A 23,170-nucleotide genomic window follows, 5' to 3' on the forward strand; every position below is an offset into this window, starting at 1 on the left:
AGGGAACTGACGGATCTGTCTGAAACGGTCAGCGACCTGCTCCACCACGTAGACACAGACAAGTCGCTGGGGCCAGGTGGGATCCACCCAAGGGCACTGGGGGAGCTGGTGGAGGTGCTCACCAAGCCACTCTCAGTCCTGGCTGACCGGGGAGGTCCCAGTTGACTGGAGGTTGGCAAATGTGACGCCCCTCTACGAGAAGGGCTGGAAGGAGGATCCGGGGAACTACAGGCCTGTCAGCCTGACCTCGGTGCCGGGGAAGGTCATGGAGCAGATCATCCTGAGTGCCATCACATGGCACGTACGGGACAACCAGGGGATCAGGCCCAGTCAGCATGGGTTTATGAAAGGCAGGTCCTGCTTGACCAACCTGATCTCCTTCTATGGCAAGGTGACCCTCAGTGGGTGAGGGGAAGGCTGTGGACGTTGTCCACCTGGGCTTTAGCAAAGCCTTTGACATCATTTCCCACAGTTTCTCCTGGAGAAACTGGCTGCTCATGGCTTGGATAAGTGCACTCTGTGCTGGGTTAAAAACTGGCTGGACGGCTGAGCCCAGAGAGTGGTGGTGAATGGAGTCAAACCCAGCTGGCAGCCGGTCACCAGTGGTGTTCCCCAGGGCTGGTACTGGGGCCGGTCCTGTTCAATATCTTCATTGATGATCTGGAGGAGGGGACTGAGGGCACCCTCAGTCAGTTGGCAGCCGACACCACGTTGGGTGGGAGCGTTGATCTGCTGGGGGGCAGGGAGGCTCTGCAGAGGGCCCTGGCCAGGCTGGGGCGATGGGCCCAGGCCACTGGGTGAGGGGCAGCAAGGCTCAGGGCCGGGTCCTGCCCTTGGGGCACAACAACCCCAGGCACCGCTGCAGGCGTGGGGAGGAGCGGCTGGGAGCTGCCCGGTGGGAAAGGACCTGGGGGTGCTGGTCGACAGCCGCTGAACATGAGCCAGCAGTGTGCCCAGGTGGCCAAGAGGGCCAGTGGCACCCTGGCTTGTATCAGGAATAGTGTGGCCAGCAGGAGCAGGGAGGTGATGGTGCCCCTGTGCTGGGCACTGGTGAGGCCGCCCCTCGAATGCTGTGCTCAGCGCTGGGCCCCTCACCCCACGAAGGCCATGGAGGGGCTGGAGCGTGGCCAGAGCAGGGCAGCGAGGCTGGGGCAGGGGCTGGAGCCCAAGGCTGGGGAGGAGCGGCTGGGGGAGCTGGGGGGGCTCAGCCTGGAGAAGAGGAGGCTGAGGGGAGCCCTCATCGCTCTCTGCAACTGCCTGAAAGGAGGCTGGAGCCGGGGGGGTCGGTCTCTTCTCCCCAGGAACAAGCGATGGGACGAGAGGGAACGGCCTCAAGCTGCGCCAGGGCAGGTTTGGGTTGGGTATTAGGGAAAACTCCTTCCCCCAAAGGGCTGTCGGGCCCTGGCCCAGGCTGCCCAGGGCAGGGGCTGAGTCCCCATCCCTGGGGGGATTTAAGGAACGGATAGATGTGGTGCTTGGGGACATGGTTTAGTGATGGGCTTGGCAGTGCTGGGTTACGGTTGGACTGGATGATCATAAAGGTCTTTTCCAACCTTAATGAGTCTATGATTCTGTGATTCTATGAAACTGAGCTGCAAGTAAGAAGTTTCAAACCGAACTGATGAACAGTTATGAGTTTATGAATGAACAGGATTATACTCTCCTGTTCAAACAAGAACCCTAAAGGAATAAAAGATGAAACAGCTGAAATAAGTTCTCATTGCGAACTGCTTCAGCCCTGGAAGACAGGAGAGTGGCAAATACACCACCACCTTTTTGAAGCGCTCCCAGGGATGTCTCTGGAGCCATAAGAGCAGCGCTTTCTTGTCCATACCAATAAAATAGGTAGCAATTATAATAAAAATAGAAAAATGGAATAGCAATGCTAGACTGTGTAGGAAAATGTTGTGACATTGCAGAACAACGTAGTAAATTTCAATCGTAGATCTTATTGGAGAAGGTGATTTTATTTTAAATTAAAACCCTCTCTCACACTCATAACACAGGCAGGTACTGAGGTAGGTGTCCACGTGGTCTGGCCAGTAGCTCGGTGCCAAGACACGTGTATCCAGGCGGCTTCTCTGGCGTTCCTTGCTGTGACATGGAGGATGACACGAGCTTCCAAATCCTCCTCACATCTTCTGGGCAGTTTTGACTTTGGCAACTACCTATTGGCTTTGAAAGTACCCTTCATACCCTTTAGGACTGACAGATTGATCTTTCTGTCGGTCCATCCTTCTCCACTTGTGTGAACCACCTGGATTTACTTACTACTCTTTTCCATCTTGTCTGGATGTCTTGTGCCTCCTACCCTGTCTTCCCACCATCATCTCTTAAAGGCTTGAATTTTCATTTCAAGCTGTTGCCTTTGTTTTAGACTGTCATTAGTTTCCTGAGCTGGAAGTCCTCAGTAGCTGCAAATAGATGTGCTGGGATCTCAACAACCTGCTAATCTCAGTGCCATCGACCCCTGCCATCCTCACAGTCCTTCTGCCGCTTGTTTCTTCTGCTGCTCCCATGACTCTTCATTCTCTCTCCTGACTGGTCTTCTCTTTTCTATTTCAATTCTTTACAACCGAAGAAAAGTCTCTGCGGGTTCAGTCAAGACAAGACCTGCCTCAAATCCAGTATCATTTACCAAAGGAATTGATATCCTTGTAAACAGGGATCTATGGTCAATCATCTACCTGGACTTCCTTCACCATAGTTTTACAGAAACCAGGCTGCTATGGCAAAAGCGGGACTGTCCTCAGCTGTATAAATAGCTGGTTTAAAGAGAAGAAAGGCTATTCAACAGTCGGTTTCTCAATGAAAGGAAGAAGTCCCAGATACTCCTGTTGGAGTTTGTACTCTTCAACATTTACAAATTATTTAGAAAAGTGGGTGAAGAGCAAGATGTCAAAGTTTGCCAGTGGCACAGTTCTCAAGAAAACTGAAAAATGCTTCAGAAAGTTCTCATAACACCAAATAACTGAGCAATAAAACAAATTATGAAATTCAGTGTAGATGAATGAAAACCCTTTTGTTTCCATACACAATCATGAGCTCTAAATGAGCCGTTATGTTCAAAGAGATCAGCAAATTTAGTAGATCAGTCCACAAAAATATCAGCTCAATAGTAAAGTGCCCTGGAATATAAGAAATTATTAGGGAGGTATAGAAAGCAAAACAAAAACCATCAAAATGCCACTAACTCCATGATGCAATGACATTTTAATCAGCATCGTGGTTCTGGTCCATCCATCTGAAGAAAATTATGGTGGAACTGAAAAGCTATGGAGAAGGGCAAGAAAAATGGTCAAAAGTCTGGGATAGTTTTGGTTCAGAGGATGCCTACACAGAATTTCCCAGTCTAGGAAAAGAAAGACTGAAGAGTTAAGATGAAAAAAGTCTACAAAGTCATTTTTTGCTTGGACCTGGTGACTTGAGGATTGGTTACACCCACCTCAAAAAGTTAATAGAAAATATGGACAAAGAAAAAAACCCAAGGGGCATTAAACATAAAGATACCATGTCTTTTTCAGAGCTATTGTAGCTGGAAAATGAAAAGTACCAGTGAAGTCTTATGTATGATCATTACATCTTTGTACTATTTTCCATCCACTATCGGTTTCCATTCTGATTTCCTTCCCCACGCTGGTCTCTGCTGGAGACACGAGGATGGGCTGGATGGATCTTCAGGCTAATCCAGCACTGACTACATCTGCTTTTATGTTTTGCTTTTGAAAGCAGTGCCATCTCCCTTCCCATTTGCCAGAAGCTCTCTTCAGACTGCACTGGAACTGCTCCACGCCTCCCACGTCCACAAGAGGAGGACAGGTAAGGCTCTGCCAAATTCAGCCTCCCACTGCCGACTGGGCCATTGGAAATCGGTCACAATTTGTCCACTCAAATCACACAACTGTAGGAAATTCAGGGTCACTTCCACACTGTCCAAAACAGTTTGAAAGCTGAATCTGCACATCTCTGATGACAAGTATCTGCAGATTAACTCATTTTCTAGTCTTTCTGCACACTTCCACCCCCAGCAGAGGACTGTTGGCTTGCCAGGAAGAAACTGGACCTGATGGACTCTAGGGTGCCCAGCCTCCAGGCGGCCTCTCAAGCTAAATGGCTGGGACAGACCTCGGTGAAGATCTGTGTCCTCATACAGAAATGCCGGTGCTGTGGTGGGTTGTCCTCCAGCTGAAAAGTAACGCCTTTGCACATGGATAGTTCTGTCCAGATCCTCCAAGTCACCAGGTTAGGCTGATGTTGGCAACTGGCCCAGTATTGTCTTTGCTTCCCAATCTGTTTTGTCCTTTGCTCTTTGGACCCAGAAATTCCTAAAAGGTCTTCCACTGACTCTTCCTGAATATTTGCTTGACAGTAATAGCTTTAATTCATAGCCTTAATCCATGGGTTTCATATTGCTATGTACTTAACGCAGCAAGCATGGTGTGTAACTGCAATGCCTTCTGCCACCCAAGGCTGCACACAGGGATGGCTGCCAATAACTTTCTCTTCGAGGGCCACAGCCAGCATTCCCAGGACTCTACTTTTTCCGTCCAAAAGAAATTCTTAACAGATCATAGGAGTTCACGGTTGAACAGTGCAGAAAAACAGAATCTGTGTTACAGATAGTGTGTCTGGATGCGGAGCAGTTCCAACAACCTGCAAGGTCCCTGGATGTTGGAAGTCCCTTTGCTCCTGCTGTTGGCGCAACTTTCCTACATCAGCACACCAAGTGGCTTCTCTTGGCTCTCAGTGATCCTTTCAACTTTGCATTGATGTTGTTCCAAGACGGAGATCTCTTTCTCTTCCACAGATGGCTTGGTTTTGTCTTTCTGAATTGCACCGAGCATTTTCCATTACTAGATCACAAGGAAATGGCCCATTCACTTTTTTACACCAAATCCTACTGGTCACATTTCTTCAAAATCCTGCAGTGAGGATTCTTCTCCAAATTTTCAATAACTTATCATTGTCTCTAGAGCAAACTGAGGCTAATAGACCACTTTGCTAGGGTAAAAGAGGCTCTGGAAGAAAGAAGATGGCGTGTCATAGAATGTCAAACCTGGAATCCTCCCAGTGAACGGAGAAGGTAAGTGAACTCAGCTTCATTAATTTCTTTGGAGATCATTGGAAAATAAAGGACAGACTTTTCACAGAATCCTAGAATGGTTTGGGTTGGAAGGGACCTTAAAGATCACCTGGTCCAACCCCCCTGCCATGAGCAGGGGCACCTTCCACTAGAAAAGGTTGCACAAAGCCCCATCCAGCCTGGCCTTGAACATTTCCAGGGATGGGGAAATCCACAACTTCTCTGGGCAACCTGTTCCAGTGCCTCATAGTGAAGAATTTCTTCCTTATAGCTCATCTAAATCTACCCTCTTTCAGTTTAAAGCCATTATGCCTTGTCCTGTGCCTATGTGCCCTGTAGAAACTCCAACTTTCTTGTAGGCCCCCTTCAGGTAGTTGAAGGCTGCTATAAGGTCTCCCTGGAGCCTTCTCTTCTCCAGGCTGAACAACCCCAACTCTCTCAGCCTGTCCTCATAGGAGAGGTGCTCCAGCCCTCTGATCATCTTCATGGCCTCCTCTGGACTCACTCCAACAGGTCCATGTCCTTCTTATGTTGGGGGCCCCAGAGCTGAATGCAGTACTCCAGGTGGGGTCTCACCAGAGTGGAGAAGAGGGTGAGAATCAACTCCCTTGACCTGCTGGCCACGCTTCTTTTGATGCAGCCCAGGATACGGTTGGCTTTCTGGGGTGCAAGCACATATTGCCGGGTCACGTTGAGTTTCTCATCAACCAACACCCCCAAGTCCTTCTCCTCAGGGCTGCTCTGAATCCATTCTCTGCCCAGCCTGTATTTGTGCTTGGGATTGCCTCAACCCATGTGCAGGACCTTGCACTTGGCCTTGTTGAACTTCATGAGGTTTGCACAGGCCTACCTCTCTAGCCTGTGACGGTCCCTCTGGATGGCATCCCTACCCTCCAATGTGTCGACTGCACCACACAGCTTGGTGTCGTTGGCAAACCCACTGAGGGTGCACTCAATCCCACTGTCCATGTCGCCAGTAACAGTGCTGGTCCCAATACCGACCCCTGAGGAACGCCACTCCTCACTGATCTCCACTTGGACATCAAGCCGCTGACTGCAACTCTCTGAGTTTGACCATCCAGCCAATTCCTTATCCACCGAGTGGTCCATCCATCAAATCCATGTCTCTCCAAGGATGTCATGCAGGTCAGCATCAAATGCTTTGCACAAGTCCAGGCAGATGACATGTGTTGCTCTTCCCTTATCCACCAATGCTGTAACCTTGTCGTAGGCAGCCACCAAATTTGTCAGGCATGATTTGCCCTTAGTGAAGCTGCGTTGGCTGTCACCAATCACCTCCTTATTTTCCATATGACTTAGCATAGTTTCCAGGAGAATCTGCTCCATGATCTTGCCAGGCACAGAGGTGAGGCTGACTGGCCTGTAGTTCCCCAGGTCTTCCTTTTCTCCCTTTTTAAAAATGGGGGTTATGTTTCCCTTTTTCCAGTCAGTGGGAACTTCACCAGACTGCCACATCTTCTCAAATACGACGGCTAGTGGCTTAGCAACTTCCTCCGCCAGTTCCCTTAGGACCTGCGGGTGCCTCTCATCAGGTCCCATGGACTTGTGCACCTTCAGGTTCCTTAGATGGCCTCAAACCTGATCTTCTCCTACAGTGGGTGGTTCTTCATTCTCCCAGTCCCTGCCTTCACATTCTGTGACTTGGGTAGCGTGGCTTGAGCACTTGCTGGAGAAGACTGAGGCAAAAAAGTCATTGAGCACCTCAGCCTTCTCCATATCCCAGGTAATCAGGTCTTCCACTTCCTTCCAGAGAGGGCCCACATTTTCCCTAGTCTTCATTTTATCACTGACGTACTTATAGAAGCTTTTTTTATTGCCTTTGACATCCCTGGCCAGATTTAATTCTATCAGGAATTTTGTCAGAAGACCGTTAGGATAGGTGAGCGATGTCTGTTGGAAGAGTATCACAACAGGTGACTGCAGCGCCGGATACCAGACACAAGGCTGCTTCTATCTCCTTTCTGATGGCCGTCACGTCACATTGGGTCTGGCTGGGATGGAACGAGTTTTCTTCATAGCAGCCCACGCGGTGCTGCGGTTTGGATTTGTGAGGGAGACAGTGTTGATAACACATCAGTGTTTCGGCTACTGTTGAACAGTGCCTGCACAACATCAGAGCTTCCTCTTTTTCTCACTCTGCATCCCTCCCAGCAAGTAGGCTGGGGACGGACAAGAAGCTGGAAACGGACATAGCCAGGACAGTTGCCCCAAACTGATCAAAGGGACATTCCATACCACACGATGTCATGCTCAGCAAATAAAAGCTTAATGAAAGGAGGAGGATGCAGGGATGTTTATGGTTACAGTATTTGTCTTCCCAAGTAAGCATTATGCACGCTGAGACCCAGGAAATGGCTACACATCTGCCTGCTGATGGGACGCAGTAATTAAATTCCTTATTTTGCTTTGCCGGCATGCAGCTTTTGCTTAATCTGTTAAACTGTCTTGTCTCAATTCAGAAGTCTTGCCTGCCTTCTATTTTCCCCCGTCCTGCAGGAGAGGGGAGCGAGTGAGCAGCTGGGTAGGTGCTTGGCAGTTGGCCAGGGTCAACCCATCACACCCACATCCGTGCGGGGAATATTCCCACTTTTCACACAGAACGATTGCTTCCTCACTACTGCTTATATTTGACAGGCAGGCTTGGCCAAACTTACACTTCTTCCACACTTTCTGGAACAAGGACAGATGAGACTGCAGACATCTTCCTCACTGGTATCAATGGCTGCTCAAAAAAATCATCTCCCATGAACGAGCCTCTTTGCTTCACATATTTACCAATAAAGGACACACAACATCTGCGCACACCTGCTCCGTACGCAACTTAGCCTCACTGTCAGGCTACAGGATGCAGGTCACTGGTCCAACCAACACAGTCCTTTCCTCAGGTGCTCAGCTGTCTTGCATGTGCCCCTAGCTCTGCGATCCTTGGGCTCATGATAACGTAGGTCATGAGGCTCACTTCAGTCACATCATTCTCTCCGCTGTGCATCAGCCCTTCAAGTGTCTGTTTCCCTATGCTAAACTATGAGACTTCTGCCCCAAAACACTCGCTCCATACCCAGTGAAGCCATGGATGCCCATGATATCACCCTTATTTGCTTGCTCTGTCACAGGCACTCGCCTCTTATACAGTCATCTCAATCATTAAAGAGTTTAGTTCCATTATATACCTTCCTTCTTCACCCACCATTGCATGTTTGGCATATCATCTTCTCCTACACTTGGTCCATCTCAAGCTCTTCAGAGCAGGGACCATCTTTCTCTTCCCTTATAAAAGGCTGTTCTGCCTCTCTAATCCACTTGAGTTTTTCACACTGTCAAGATGCATATTAATAAGGAACATAGGGCTGATACAGTCTACTAGGCTCTCCAAAGATACATCTCCAAAGCAACACCCTTCGCCAAAGCCCTATACATACACTAGGCATCCACGTGATAACAGAGAAAAACCTTGCAGATGAAAATTTGATTAAAATACAGAAAATAAGAATAGTAGCAAATAGTCTCCCGTGAACAGAAATCAGCAATGGAGTTCTACAGGAATCAGTGATGTTGAATATAACCATAAATGGACAAGAAAAAAAAACAATGGCGAATTCTGTTGGCAAAAGTTATTCATGGCTCTAACAATAAAGAACTGCAGAAAGGCCTTACAAGATTCAATGACGTGGACAGCAGAGGGTAGCAAAAGGCAACCATACAACACAGGACAGAAGATGCTGAGAAAATACACTACAAAGATCTATAAAAATTATGATAGCAAAGACAGTTTGAGTGGACATCTCTCCAACAATGCAAAACTAAGGTAGCATCAAACGAAGGTAACAAAAGACGTGTTCAATTAACAACTGAACAAATTAATGGAAAAGATACTCATCAAGAATTATTGAAGATACCACCTCTGGATAAAGAAATATTCCTTTTTTGCTTCAACAAGTTATTATTCAACACAATTCTGTTTAAAAAAAAATATACACACCCACCTCCCTGCAAAAATAACCCCACAACCAAACTTCAACATTGCAAAGCTGGCAAAGGCCTTATAAAGGCTTACAATAGTAACGGTAAGAGGCACGTATCTAAATAACTGTCAGCAGGGCTTTCTACTGCTTCCGTCTTCACATCTGTAAGAGGTTTTGTACAAATATCTGCATTATTACTGCCTAAAGTCTAATTCCCAGATCACTTAAATAGCATTTATTAAACACTGACCATTGACCTTTTATGACAATTGACAGTCCTCAGGAATTCACAAAAGTTGTCATGCGCTATAAAACATTAGGAAAACAAAAAAATATCTACAATTGGGGTTTGCAATTTACATTCAGTTTCTAAGAGATAGGCCATGAATTCCAAAGTGGGAAAGCTTATTTGCTAGGACTAATACTGAAACCCCTCAATTCAAAATATAGAGAAAATACACTAATAAAAATGCCTATCTTCTGCATTCTTTGATACATATAATGTCCCAGAAGCAGAATTTCCTGGTCCAGGTCTTTTATTTCTGGTATTTAACAAGAAACCTATACTTTTCTAAATACAAACATACTGTAAATCTCATTAAGGTCTTCCATCTACCAGAAATATTCGTGTTCGTTTAAACAAGGAATTTCTTCTTGAAGTCACTGAAATGGAGATGAATATCGTCCAGATCACCAGCTTCAGTATTTCAGCTTTGCTGCATTTTTCTACGCATCTCTTCAAGTGCCGCTTCTCGTTCTCTTAAGAGCTGTTTAAGTCGTTTTATTTTTTCATCCCGTATTGTTTCATCCAAGTCTGGGGGAGTCAAAGGGAAAGCATCATCTCTGAAAGAACCTTCAAGAACCGAAGTATCATCTTCACAAGACACTAAAACTGGAATACTCGAGTCTGTAACGTCACTATATTGCGAGTATGGGTCTTGCTCAGAGTCCCACCCTGTAGACAATACAACAAAGTCCGTGGAAATACTTTGCTGCTCTAAGACTGGTGGAGGTGAAACACTTCTGTTAAGTACACTGGAACTTGAGCTGCTATCTTCTGAACTTGGACTTGTGGTTGATTTGACTGAAGTTTTCCTTCTCTTTCCACTGTCTGACAGTGGTGAGGATTTTATTTTTCTTTTCTTAGTCAAATCCTCTTCCAGATCCACAATTATCTGTACAGTCAAGAAACATACAAAATATACTTCTGTGAAATTGAGCATCGTTCTACATTACAACATCACAGTTCACTAAGCACAAATTACAAGTTATTTGTTACAAGCTTCTTCAAATTACTATATGGAAGATGCTTCTTCTAGCAATTTGAGCAAACATACTTCCACGTTCAATATTTTTCTAGCAAAGATTCCCAGTTAACAATGCCAGACCATTCAATTCCTTCCTTAGTCAACAGTGCACTTCTGCTCTTCCTATGCATACTTATCTCCTGTTGCTGCTTAAGTTCTTTAACTGTAGTGTAAGACAAAAACTTTCTATCTAACTTGACAGGAAAACTCAAAATGTAGAAGAATTCTTCACGCTTACCTCTCCAAAAAGCCCAAACATTAGCAATAATGTCCATTACAAGACTGCATTCCTTGCAGCTGTTTTGTTATTTAAATGTTAATGTACTTTACTAAGAGCAGCCAGTAAATCTGCTCAAAGCAGGGCTCTTAACACAGAATTATTAAAACCTGAGAAAGCCTTTGACTGGGTAGAGTAGAATCATACAAAAGAAAATTTAGAACACTACGGCTGAACAGAACTACTTTGGATGGACAAAATCATTTTAATGCATCAAGATGGAAGTCCTTACATTGAGGGAACCTTTCCAGAAGCACCCAAGCAAGTTCCTAGCCAATGACAAAGGACTACATTTATAAAGACATTTGTAGTTCTAAAGATTAGACAGGTATGCACGTAAATTTCTTCCAATAAAACCACACATGACTAAGTGGATAGCTTTCTTTGGAAGTCAGCCACACCTAGTCATGTGAGTGACTGAAGTGCCTTGAAATAATGGCACTTGACTGACTCAAGGGTAAAGCCTCACAAGGAATTATTCTTCTATTATTCTGCTTATATCCATTGCACTACTAGACAAACATAATTGTTTGCAGAAGACTAAATATAAATGAGGTTACAGAGGTATGGTTTCTGCTCCAATACAGACTATCCCTTTGACTGTTCAGCCACCACTAGAGGGTCCAGTCTTCTTCAAAGCATTTGTTCTTCAAATTTCCTCCAGTGTAACCCAGAAAAGAGGATAAAAATTCTTAGATGGTAGTCAAGTCGTACTGAAATCACACAACTCTGTTGCGGTACACAAACAGGTTCTAGGAACAATTCTCACAGGGACCATAACAATTACTGACTTGCCCTGATGAATCCAGAGGCAGGAGGGTCCCAATAAACACGCAGCTCTGTATCGACTATACATATGCTGCTTTCTGAAAGCGTTGCAGTACACATTTTAGCACTGAAAAATTTCAAGATACCTTTTCCTCTTTAACACATTCCTGATGTTGATTTGTTATTTCCACATCTAACGATGATGAACTGCAAGAATCATTTTTCCTTTTCAAGCTGTCATTGGAACAAACCCTTTCTTCTGGTTTCTCACAGGATGTCATTAATGGTATTCTCTTAAGGTACACTCTCTCCTCCTTAGAGAGACCAAATTTTTTCCGTAATTCCAAGTATTGTTTCCAATGTGGCCTCTCTTGGTGTTTGATTTGAATACCCTTTCCCGGTGAATCCATCTTTTCACACTGGATCTGAAATAGAGAAAAAGCGAGAGCGCCATCAATCACTCTCTCTCTCTCTCCATACATATAAACTAAAAACTACTTACTAGAAAGACAGGTGAACCTTTGTTTTGTCTCCCATTCTCCAAGAGTTACGTTTAACACAGGCAAGCCAATTTTGAGAAATGATATACATATTATCATAGGTCTAGCACTCTTGTTAGTTATTTAAAACCCCAAGTACCTCGTGGAACATCCAGAAAATGCACAGTCCAACTAGCAAACCACAGAAGTGAAAGAAGCAACAAGGGAATCACCTGTTCTAAAACTTTAAAGTAACAAAGGAAGATGACGGAAGATCAGATAGTGTCTTTACAGTGTCACTTTCAGATTGTTGAATGCATTTCAGATTTGCATTGTGGTTGATAGTACTAACAAAGCACTATTAGCCATCTCTCGTATCAAACCTCATTGTAACCTGAGCTGTTTCCGATCTTCAAGCTCAATCTCACATCAGTATGTCTGGCAATCCATGGGCTTGCAAATTTACAGACTAAAAGCAGCAAACATTTGATATGCTGTATTTCACAGCAGTTAAAGCAAATGAGAATGCTAACACTTGGCATCACACAGCACTGAACAAAAGAAAAAAAAAAGTCTATTTTAACCATTTTTCAGGTGAGGAACAATCAAAAAAAGAGGCCCTACAGTCTGTTGCAATGATTAAATGTCTAAAATTTGCACAAATATGCTTAGCGGACCTTTCTCTTCTGCCTGGTCAACACAAGCAAGTATAAACTAGCTTCAGAATGATTTATCTGGACGCAAACTCATTCTGGCCTCTTGAGCAACTGACAACTTGACCTACAATCCTTCATGGGTAGAGTTTGTGGGATTTGAGGCTAAGGACTTTTCACATACTTTTGACATTATGATCTTAAAAGAATATGTAGGTCCAGCCTGAAGGGGGAAAGCCATTAAAGATCTCAAGAGTTTCTTCTGCCTGACATGTAACCATGAGTCAAAGGAGGTGGATGCCTCCCCATCACGGCATGAAAGGACAGAAACGCAGCTCCTGCGTTTGGCTGTCTGAGCTAGCGGAGACTGCAGCTGACTTAGTGCAACACCAGAGTTTGTCTCTGGATGACAAACCCTGCTCTTCCACCTTGTTTTCCTCTTGTGTAGCTGCAAACTTCTCTACCTTACATCACACCTACAAGAGAGTCAATGGCTGTGCTGTGAGAACGTGGCATCAACAACACTAGAAAGCAGATAGCCCCCAGAGCTGAAGCAATTAACAACTTTCCTATAGTCTCAGTTGTTACCGACAATTTATCTTGTGAGGAAACAAAAAGTCATCTATTTCCTGCCCCTTTCTTTTCTTTACACATTTTCTCACTTGCATAGTGCAATCTTATTGAAGAAAAAAAAAAAGAGATCATTTATTGATTAGAACCACACTTTAGACCAGCATTTCCAGTGACAGGATACCCGGTTACAAAAATCTGTGAACTTATTAATAGCCATTTTATCCAAACAGAACCAGGACCATACAACAATTTAGCAGAGACTGAGATGGGCATGTTTATTGGAGAGAGTTACCTTTTGCCAGTCTTCACTGAAAGCACACTCTTGCTTAGACTGAGGTAAAACAGCACTTGCTGCTTTGGGGGAATGAATCTTTTCTTTGCCATTTTGGCATACATTTTCCTGCGTCCCTACTGCTGTAATAGGGGTCACTCCACTTGAAATGCTCTCGGTGAAGGGCAAACTCTTTCTCTGGTTTACAGTGGAATTCTGCTGATTAGCACTTGGTGTCACCAGAGCTGCAGGTGCAGATTTTAAGTCATTTCTTAAGCCAGTGGGTGAAGAATTTTTTGAGTCTGTACATGGTTTTGGATCTTTCTGAGACAGCACCACTCCTTTGCTTTTTGACAATACCAGATTCACTACTTTACTGGTTATTTTATTGACTGCAGTAGAATCAATTAGCTTGGATGTCTCCTTTTTAAGTGAAGCATCGGAAGAGGCAGATGCCTGTTTGTCAGCTTGGGCTGACAGAACATCAGAGCCTCTTTTGGTCAACAGATAGACTTTCCCATTGTACATGACCAGAGCATTATCTTTAATAGATGTGATTTTTGTTTGGCTTCCACCAGGACCACTAGAAGAGAGTGGTAAAATATTTGCCGAGTTAACTTCTACATTCTTCATGTCTGACAAAGTTTTCAAGATCTTGGAAGCCATATTATTTGATGACTTTACAGGAATAAGGCAAGGCGCTGATGACTGTGGACTTTCTTGCACAATCCATTTCATTGGAGTTTGCTGGCACTGCTGACCATCAGATGTTACTGTCTCAGGAGAGGAATTATTTCCCTTTTGTGTAGTTGTCATTATTAATGTTTTTGAAACGTCTGTGGCAGGTTTTGGACAAATGGCTTGCAAACACTTGGGAAGTACTGTTTTCACTGTGTTCACTGGTGACACGTAAATAACAGATGGCATTTTTGTACTGTCAGCTCCTCCAGACACATTTGTTGTTGCAGCTGCAAGTATTTTTTGCTGTATTGCAGGTGGTAAAAAAGAAGCTGGGACAGATTTCACTTCTGCATCAGCTGGTATCTGGAGGTGGTGGCCAGAGGGCAGTACTGGAGACTTCACAGTAACTGGAAGACTTTTTGTGTCTACCAACATGTATGCAGTGTTACTCTGGTTAGATGAACTTGTTACAGCAATGTTCTGCAAAGACAGTCTATCAATGGAAACACAACTGCTCTGGATGTTAGCAGCTGATTTTGGAATTAAGCTTTCTTTTTCAGAACCTGCCCTAACACTTTCCTGTTTGTCTAATGTCCTTGTAAGAATAATCTTTCCAGGATCAGCAGACTGAAAAACAGGTATCTTAACAGATGAAGGTGCAGTAGTATTGGCAAGCTGTGTCTTAAAAGTAAGATGGACTGGACTAGAAATATTCGCTTTAGAATTATTTGGCATGGCTGAAGACTGAACTATTGGCACAAAGCTTCCAGAAGATTTAGAAATTGGAAGTAATTTCAGAAGGTTTTTTCCATCTGGTCCCGTCGTCTGAACTACTCGGTACATACAGCCTGCAATGCTTAACAAAACAAAGAAAATAGAAAAGAAAAAGAAAAACGAAAGAGAGCGTAAGTGAACACTGCATAGATATTTTAATTAATGTGCATCAGTGAATTGTATACCCAGCACTGCTATGCCTTAGAAGCAAATTAACTACTGAAAAATGCCAGATCTGATCTTCAGGAACTTCACTGGCAAAAATCATACTGACCTACTTAGTGTACATTTTAGGTTAGCATTTCAGAATACCACAGACTATCTGAAAATAATGTCCAACTTTTACACCACAGAGTAGCCAGAAATGCATCCTTTTCAGATAAAAATAAGTTAAAAGACCCAAGAAAACACCTTACATTATCCTCCTCTTCTACTTAGAGGGCCTTTCATTCTGAAAAAGAAAAACATTATCTCCAGATTTCACAGTGAAACCATATTTTCTGCCTTCCCGTCTCCCTGTTACTATTAATACCCCTACTTAATGCTGCGAAGCATGAATTTCAGGAAAGCTTCAGGAAAATACAGGCAGATTAGTTGCACGGCAAGATGGAAGCAGAAATTACTTCAGACACATACATACGAAAAAGATATTAAGATGCAGAATACATTTACTTTGTAGAATAGGATGTAGGGTGACCAGCTCATATGCCTACATCTCACCTGCCCGCTCATTCTTTAGGCAGATACAGACTACAAAGGTGGCCATCTTCAGAGACGAAAAGAAAAAACCCTCAAACGCTATCAAGGTGCATACATTTATGAGAACAGAAGTCCAAGTCTAAAAAGGAAAAGGCTTCAAAACCAAGGAGGAATACGTGGAAACAGCACCAGTGAAATCTGAAGAGTAAATACAGATTCTTTGCAGGTGAAGACAGGAAGTCAAAACAGCAAACAGACAGATAGAACCTTGTCAAACCAAAAGTTAGTTGTGACTACTTCAAATGCCAAGATTTTTCAAGTCCATTGCAAGACAGAGAATCTTTCCCGCTTCAAGTGAGTTTGCCCGAATGCAGGCATCTTCCCCAAAGAACCCTTGGACTCTCAGAAGAACAATCTAATGCCCAAAGCACTGCAGAAGCAACATGACATGTTGAGACATATATGATCAAAACAGAGTCTCCCTCGCTAGTAAAGAAGAGACCAAATGAACTGGAAATAGGTTTCATGGTCTTGACATCAGATCCAGAATGATTAAAAGGCAAAGCTGTCAACCCCACCTTTAGTCACCAAGAGCATTCTCGCTCTCTCCCATTGACTTTCTACCTCAATAAATGCACAGATAACATGGACATGAGATTATTTCCCAGTCCCAGTCCAGATGACATCAGTATTGTGTTCTGTTTACTGTGAAGTAGTTCTGAAACACTGGCATTTTTTCTGGCAGCGAAGCATTACAGTTTGGGCTTCCAACTCAGCTTGGAACCGAGTGACTAGGAGATATCATTTATGTGTCCCACCGTTGTATCTGCTCAAGAGGTCAGTCAAGACATTGCCTTTTCCCATCAAGTGAGAAGTCACAAGGATGCTCTTCACTCCCAGAGTTGGACAGTTCCTGCTACAGCCTGAGGGGTCACGTTCCCCTTGGTGGTCAACATAAATAACCATGCTATCGTCTGTCTAAAACATAAAGGCTTTAGACACGCAGAGCTTCCCTCGCTGTAACCTTAGAATTAACTCCCACGTCCAACATTTTGGTCCAATGCCTCGCTTCTAGGCATACGGTGTGAAAAAGCAGATGTTTACGTGATTTATCAGTGCAGTGGGCAGGAAATTCTTCAAAAGTTTTGTTTTAAAAATAACGTACTGAAAATGAAAACATAGGCAATATACCACATGGTGCCTAGTGGAAGCTGCCATCAGAGGTTTTAGTAGTAAAATGGAGTTGGATGTTTTGGAAACAGAAATGATAGTTGAGAAGGACAAGCACTGAAGGGTAATGATCTTACAGAAATATTTTTGCTTAAACAAAGAGCAACTAGAAATATTTATATGTTTGAACTTAATTAGAGCAGAAGAGACTCACTTTTGGAGCCACTTTAGCACTCCTAGCACTATTGACAATGCAGAATTACGAAGACCAGCACTGGACAGCTTTTTGCATCTGTATCTGTTATACGCTTTGAATCTCTCAATGCTTCTTTAATAACCCGTGATCTACAGTCTCAACTTCTTTTCTGTGTAAAAGAAATAATATTCTGAAGGCAAATTCAGAAGGAAATTTTCAGCAAGTTCTACAGACATGGAACTGCTGAACCACTACAGCTTTTACAAACAGGTACTTACAGGTACTTACCTCCACTCAAACTAACTAGCACTGCAAATAGGCATCAAAGGGCAGAAGAAACCTCCAAAGAGGCACGCTCCTCCACCTGTCAAAGCAAAGGGATACCTCTAACTTTTGGGCAAGAGGAGGGGGAGAAGATCAGAGAGAGGAAGCAAGAGAAAGAGAGAGATGAGATAGCAGATGCATTTGCGTGAATATTTTCTTCAGCAGCAATGCCGGTTTCCAGTGCTCACCTCCACTCTTCCCATTTCTACCTTGAGTCACTGTTAACCTTCCTTTCCATGGACTTAAAAAAACTGGTTTTGACACTGTGCTACAAACAGGATCTTTTTAAGTAGGCCGAGGAAGAAACCTCCTTTAAAAAATCCAGTTTGTCTGAACTCTAGATCATTCTGCTTTTCATGATTACAGAAGACAACTGCAGCTTTTTATCTTCATACTCTATGCAAAAAGAGCAAGAAAGCCCAAAATTACAGTTTTCTCGAAAATAACATTCTTTTACTTGAACCAAATAGCAGGTACTTACAGGATTGCAGAATTACAAAAAGCTAAAAGATAGACAAGAAAGAAGGAAATGTTCAGATGGGCTATTGAGAAGTTGTATTCACACATATTTACTCAAACATCTATGAAAGAGGAAGCAAAGATGTCATTGTTGACGGTTTTAGATGCTTTTGCTACTTCAGATATAAGTTGAAAATGCGTCACCGTATAAATCCCACATCACTAAAGACTTTTTCAGGTGATACAAAGAAATAACCAGGACTGACGTTTCACGTTACCAAAATAAAATAAAGCATTTACAGCTTTTTCATACGTTATTGAGTGATGAAGAGGAGAGGTAGAAGCTGTTCTAATTCACTCTGTAGGCCATTGTTTGAAGAATATGTTGTAAGAATCCCTTAAGCGGAGTGAAGTCTCCATCAATATCCCCATCAGTATCCCCCTTTAAGAGTGTCAGATTAATTTAGTTTAAGAACAAGCTAATTTCTTTTCCTAAAAAAATAATAATAGGAATTCTGTAAATCATGCCAAATTGTACTTGGCGATTTTTCCCATAGTTACTAGAGTTTTCTTTCTCCTCTTCATCCTCCTTCGCTTCCCTACCCCACAACCTCCTCAAATCTCATATATTAATGCTTAGAAATACTATTACTGTTATGATACTTTAGCGTGGCCCAAGGCCTGAATATAAGGCAGATCCCTGAACAGAACTTGAGGACAATAAGCTCATGGAAGGGAAAAAAAAACAAACCCAAAAAACAAAGTGGTGGACTGGTAGAAATTTTATCTAATGTCACCGCAGAAACTATCAAATCCAGGTAGTCAGCTTTCTTTAAAAAAAAAAAATTCTGTGACATTCACAAATGTCAACTAGATAACATTGTTCTTGACTGAAAGATGTCATTGCTTCTTTAGATAAATAGTCTGCCTGGCAATATTGAAAGCTTCTTAGTCAACAATGGAAATGGCATTAAGCAAGCTACAAAAGCAGAGATAACAGAAAGAAACAAGAAGATTTATTTATTTATTTATTTATTTCTATCAAGCTAGAAAAATAAAAAGAAGAATAGCCTACGTTTCCCTCAGTTGAAATAGAATTCCTGTTTTCTTCACTTATATGATCAGGCACACAAATTTTATCGTCTAAAGTTCTCATCCCACATCGTTTATTACTCTTACTAAGCAGCAGGCTCAAATAAAAAATACTGAGTATTTAAAACTTCATCTTCTGTCCCTAATTTTTTGCATTAATAAAAATACCCTCAGAATATTTTCAGTAAATAAAACCATTCGCCAAAACCATTGCAACCAGCAGGGCATCCCAAGACATTACCGCAACAGAAATCATGATCATGCCATCGAAAAAATATATCAGTGGAGATAAAAAGGACAGAAAGACTTGCTCAAATGTCAATTATACTTCAAAGTTGTCAGAAGAAACATTCCCTTTCGGCAGAAGCAAGCTACTTTTTATAAAGTCTACCTTTACTCCCAGCTATTCCTTGAGAGACGACTTTTATCTTCTATGAATATGAATAAACCAAACAGGGACTACAAGCCACTACGAACTTCAGAGAACCAGCTTCATTTATTTTAATGGGTTAAGTTGAATCCAGGAAGCGGCAAATTTATTTTTTATTTATTTATTATAAATTGGAAGCATACATCTAGGGACAAACCAAAATTAATTTCTTGTAGTCTATATTTATTTTATATAGCCGTATCCCATCCACGGATTAGCTGAACGTTGTAACAAAATATCTTTTGTTATTATTACCTGAAGGAAACCTGGAAATTTATGTTGAGTTTGCATATAAAGCTAGGAATCCTGCCCAGAATTTAGGTCCAAGCCACTCCTAATGGCTTGCGGTTTTATCGTAATCCAGAAGCTTTCAACAATGGCAGAAGAAACATTTTCCGTTCGACAATAATTTTGTACCGAAACACTTTCACCCGTTGTGGAATATTCCCTGGAGTACAGGTAATTATTCTACAATGTGCTAACTGCCGGGAAACAGTCCCTGTGCTTTTTTAGAAACCACAGCTGTACCGATCAATGACCAGGTCCTCCTCCAGCCATAAAACCTTTGGCAGAACCGCAGAGAACATCAACAGCGCCAAAGCTACAGCCCAGGGCCACAGCAACCCCGCGGCTCTAACAAGCGAACCCAAAACTCTTCACCGAAGAGATGCAGCAACCAGAGAACTCCAGAGAGACGAGCAAAATGCATCGGGAGCCAAAGCACGACCCGAGCCGTCAGCCCCTGCTGAGCGCCTGCCCGTTTAAAGCAGGAATGTAAACACGGAGTCGCAGGCAGCCTAGAAAATCTCCTTGGCGCGATTAGAGTCTGGATCATCCAGCTCACATAGGGTCTACGGTTGCACGTTGATGGTGCAGTTGAATTAACAGGTTGGCGTAAAGCCGTTCTACTGCTGTAAGAGGTTAAACCCCTGTATCTCACGTCCCTCGTCCTTCTCCCAGTTTCCTGGCCGCCTCCGGCGGAAGCCTAACCGCACCGTGACTTCACTGGCCTCGAGCAAACGCGAGCCCCTGCGCGCGAAGGAGCGAGCGCCGTCGTGCCGGGGGAGCTGAGCGAGCGCACTGCCTGCGGGAGCCGAGGTGTGAAGAGCCGGGACGGGCGCGGCAGGAGGAGGAGGAGCCGCCGGAGCCCTCCGCCCGCTTCCCCCCGACGCCCCCGTCCCCCTCTTCAGCCTCTCCCCCTCCTCCGCCGGGAAGGGGGGTGCTCCCCCAACCAACGCCCCAACACCGGCGACACCTCGCCCCTTCCCCGCCCCAGAAAGGGGGCGGATGGCGGAGCCGGGCCCCTCCCGCGCCGCCGCTTCGCACCCCGCTGGGCCCCGCCGAGGGCGGGAGGGAGGGCAGCGGGACCGTACCTGGCGGGTCTCTGCCTGCTCGGCCGTGCCGGGCGCTCCCGAGCTGTCCGGGAGAACCGGGGGCGGCGGCGGCGGCCCGTCTGCGGCGGCGCTGCTCGCCTACCTCAGCCCGACGCCGGAAGGGGGCGAGCTCCGGGGCCGGTCCGCGCCGCCCCGCGCCGCCCGGGGCCCGGTACTCACAACTGCGTGGCGCTGCCCGGCCGCTCCTCTCGGCTCCGCGGGGCCCCCAGCGGGCGGCTGGACATGGCGCGGCGGCGGCGGGAGGGGCCGGGCCGAGCCGCCCCCGCCGCGGGGGGCGCGAACGCGGCACCGGCGGCGGACAACGGCCGCGGCGGGAGGGCGGGCGGGCTGGGGCGCGGCGGCGCGTCACTTCCGCTCGCCCCGCCTCCCCGCTCGGCCGCTCCAGCGCGGGGCCCCGCCTCCCGCCGAGCCCCGCCACCAACCGGTGCCCACTTCCGCCCCGGCTACTTCCGGGAGAGGGCGGAAGTGGAGCGCGGCGCCGCCGGGCGGCCGCAAACGGCACAGCCAGTGGTGGCGGCGCTTCCGGCGGCCGCCGGAAGTAACTGGAGGCGGCGAGGGACTGCTTCTTGCTCGGCCCGTTTCGAGGCTGGCAATGGCCGGTTTTGTCACCGGCGATGGCCCCGATGCGGGGAAGGGGCAGCCCCGGGCCGGGCCTCCCCCCACCGTCACCCTGTCGGGCCCTGGCGACGGATGGGGCCGAGCCTGCGGGCCAGGCCGGGGCAGCCCCAGCGCTGGGGCCCAGCCCAGGCGGGAGGTGACGCCGCTCCAGGCCGTGCCCCGCAGAGACCCTGTCCTTGTCCCCACAGAGACCCCGGCCACCGCGCCATTCCTCACAGGTTTGGCCAAGGCGCTCCTCAGCCCTGGCAGCCAGCACTGCGTCGCCTCACAAGACCCGTCCTCAACCCATGTCGCCTTCCTCGGCGCCCTGCACAGCACGTGTGCGCTGTCAGATTGCTGTTGTCCCCAGTGTGACTCTTCTTACCAAAACCAGCAAGCGAGACCGTTGCCATTTTCTGATGTGGAGTCACACAATCCCAGAATCAGGGAATGACCAAGGTGGGAAGGGACCTCTGGAGGTCACCTGGTCCAGCCCCCTGCTCAGGCAGGGCCACCCAGAGCCGATTTCCCGAGACTGTGTCCGGATATTTTTTTTAATGTCTCTAAGGACGGAGACTCCGCAACCTCCCTGGGCAACCTGTGCCAGCGCTCCGTCACCCTCACAATGAAAAAGTGTTTCCTGATGTTCAGAGGGAACCTCCTGTGTTTCAGTCTGTATCCGTTGCCTCTTGTACTGGCACTGGGCACCGCTGTCGAGCGCCTGGCACTGTCCTCTTTGCACCTTCCCTCCGGGTATTTACATACATTAATAAGATTTCCTGGAGCTTTCTCTTCTCCAGGCTAAACAGTCCCAGGTCTCTCAGTCTTTCCTCACACGAGAGATGCTCCGGTCCCTTCATCATCTTCATGGCTTTCCATTTGACTCTCTCCACTGTGTCTCTCTTGTACTGGGGAGCCCAGAACTGGACCCAGCACTCCAGGTGTGGCCTCACCAGTGCTGAGCTAGGGGGAAGGATCACCACCTTCGACCTGCTGGCAATGCTTTGCCTAGTGCAGCCCAGGGTACCACTCGTCTTCTGTGCAGCAAGGGCACATTGCTGGCTCATGTTCAACCTGCTGCCCATCAGGACCCTCAGGTCCTTTTTTGCCAGGCTGCTTTCCAGCTGGGTGGCCCCCAGCATGTACTGGTTCAGGGGCTGTTTCTTCCCCAGGTGCACTTCTCCTTGCTGAACTTCATGAGGTTCCTCTCAGCCTATTTCTCCAGCTTGTCGACGTTCCTCTGGATGGCAGCATGACCTTCTGGTGTATCAGCCACCCCTCCCAGTTTTCTGTCATCTGCAAATTCGCTGAGGTGAACTCTGCCCCATGATCCAAACCATTAATGAAGATGCTGAACAGGACTGAACATACGCTCAGATGCTGTAGGCACAAATGGATGGCCGGGTTCAAAGAGTGGTGGTGAATGGAGTCAAACCCAGCTGGCAGCCGGTCACCAGTGGTGCTCCCCAGGGCTGGTACTGGGGCCGGTCCTGTTCAATATCTTTATCGATGATCTGGAGGAGGGGATCGAGGGCACCCTCAGTCAGTTGGCAGCCGACACCACGTTGGGTGGGAGCGTTGATCTGCTGGGGGGCAGGGAGGCTCTGCAGAGGGCCCTGGCCAGGCTGGGGCGATGGGCCCAGGCCACTGGGTGAGGGGCAGCAAGGCTCAGGGCCGGGTCCTGCCCTTGGGGCACAACAACCCCAGGCACCGCTGCAGGCGTGGGGAGGAGCGGCTGGGAGTTGCCCGGCGGGAAAGGGCCTGGGGGTGCTGGTCGACAGCCGCTGAACATGAGCCAGCAGTGTGCCCAGGTGGCCAAGAGGGCCAGTGGCACCCTGGCTTGTATCAGGAATAGTGTGGCCAGCAGGGCCAGGGAGGTGATGGTGCCCCTGTGCTGGGCACTGGTGAGGCCGCCCCTCGAATGCTGTGCTCAGCGCTGGGCCCCTCACCCCACGAAGGC

General features: G+C 46.3%; 1 protein-coding gene across 7 annotated transcripts; it reads right to left on the bottom strand.

Annotated features, from left to right (window-relative positions):
• Positions 1 to 1,948: 1,948 nt before the first annotated feature.
• LRIF1 (ligand dependent nuclear receptor interacting factor 1) lies at positions 1,949 to 20,935 on the bottom strand. Of its 7 annotated transcripts, none has more exons than XM_087762201.1 (6): positions 20,773 to 20,910; positions 17,203 to 17,278; positions 16,933 to 17,083; positions 13,416 to 14,931; positions 11,565 to 11,843; positions 1,949 to 10,241 (listed from the first exon to the last, which is right to left on the bottom strand). In XM_087762201.1, the coding sequence occupies exons 4-6, from the start codon at positions 14,916 to 14,918 to the stop codon at positions 9,774 to 9,776; spliced, it is 2,250 nt and encodes a 749-aa protein (XP_087618327.1). In that variant the 5' UTR covers positions 14,919 to 14,931; positions 16,933 to 17,083; positions 17,203 to 17,278; positions 20,773 to 20,910; the 3' UTR covers positions 1,949 to 9,773. The 7 variants fall into 7 exon arrangements, with proteins under 7 accessions (XP_087618327.1, XP_087618325.1, XP_087618326.1 ...); XM_087762199.1 differs by lacking the exon at positions 20,773 to 20,910 and adding an exon at positions 20,593 to 20,766; XM_087762200.1 differs by lacking the exon at positions 16,933 to 17,083.
• Positions 20,936 to 23,170: the final 2,235 nt, after the last annotated feature.

Source organism: Nipponia nippon, unplaced genomic scaffold (genome assembly GCF_047370975.1).
Source record: "Nipponia nippon isolate SJK-2023a ecotype South Korea unplaced genomic scaffold, ASM4737097v1 scaffold_25, whole genome shotgun sequence".
Classification (NCBI taxonomy): Eukaryota; Metazoa; Chordata; class Aves; order Pelecaniformes; family Threskiornithidae; genus Nipponia; species Nipponia nippon.

Coding starts and splice junctions, on each gene's coding strand:
- LRIF1 (XM_087762197.1), bottom strand. CDS start 20,837: ATGTCCAGCCGCCCGCTGGGGGCCCCGCGGAGCCGAGAGGAGCGGCCG. Junction 14,932..20,772: donor CCGGGCAGCGCCACGCAGTT/GTGAGTACCGGG, acceptor TGTTTTGTTAAG/CATTGCAGGCTGTATGTACC. Junction 11,844..13,415: donor TCAGTGAAGACTGGCAAAAG/GTAACTCTCTCC, acceptor TCTCTATTTCAG/ATCCAGTGTGAAAAGATGGA.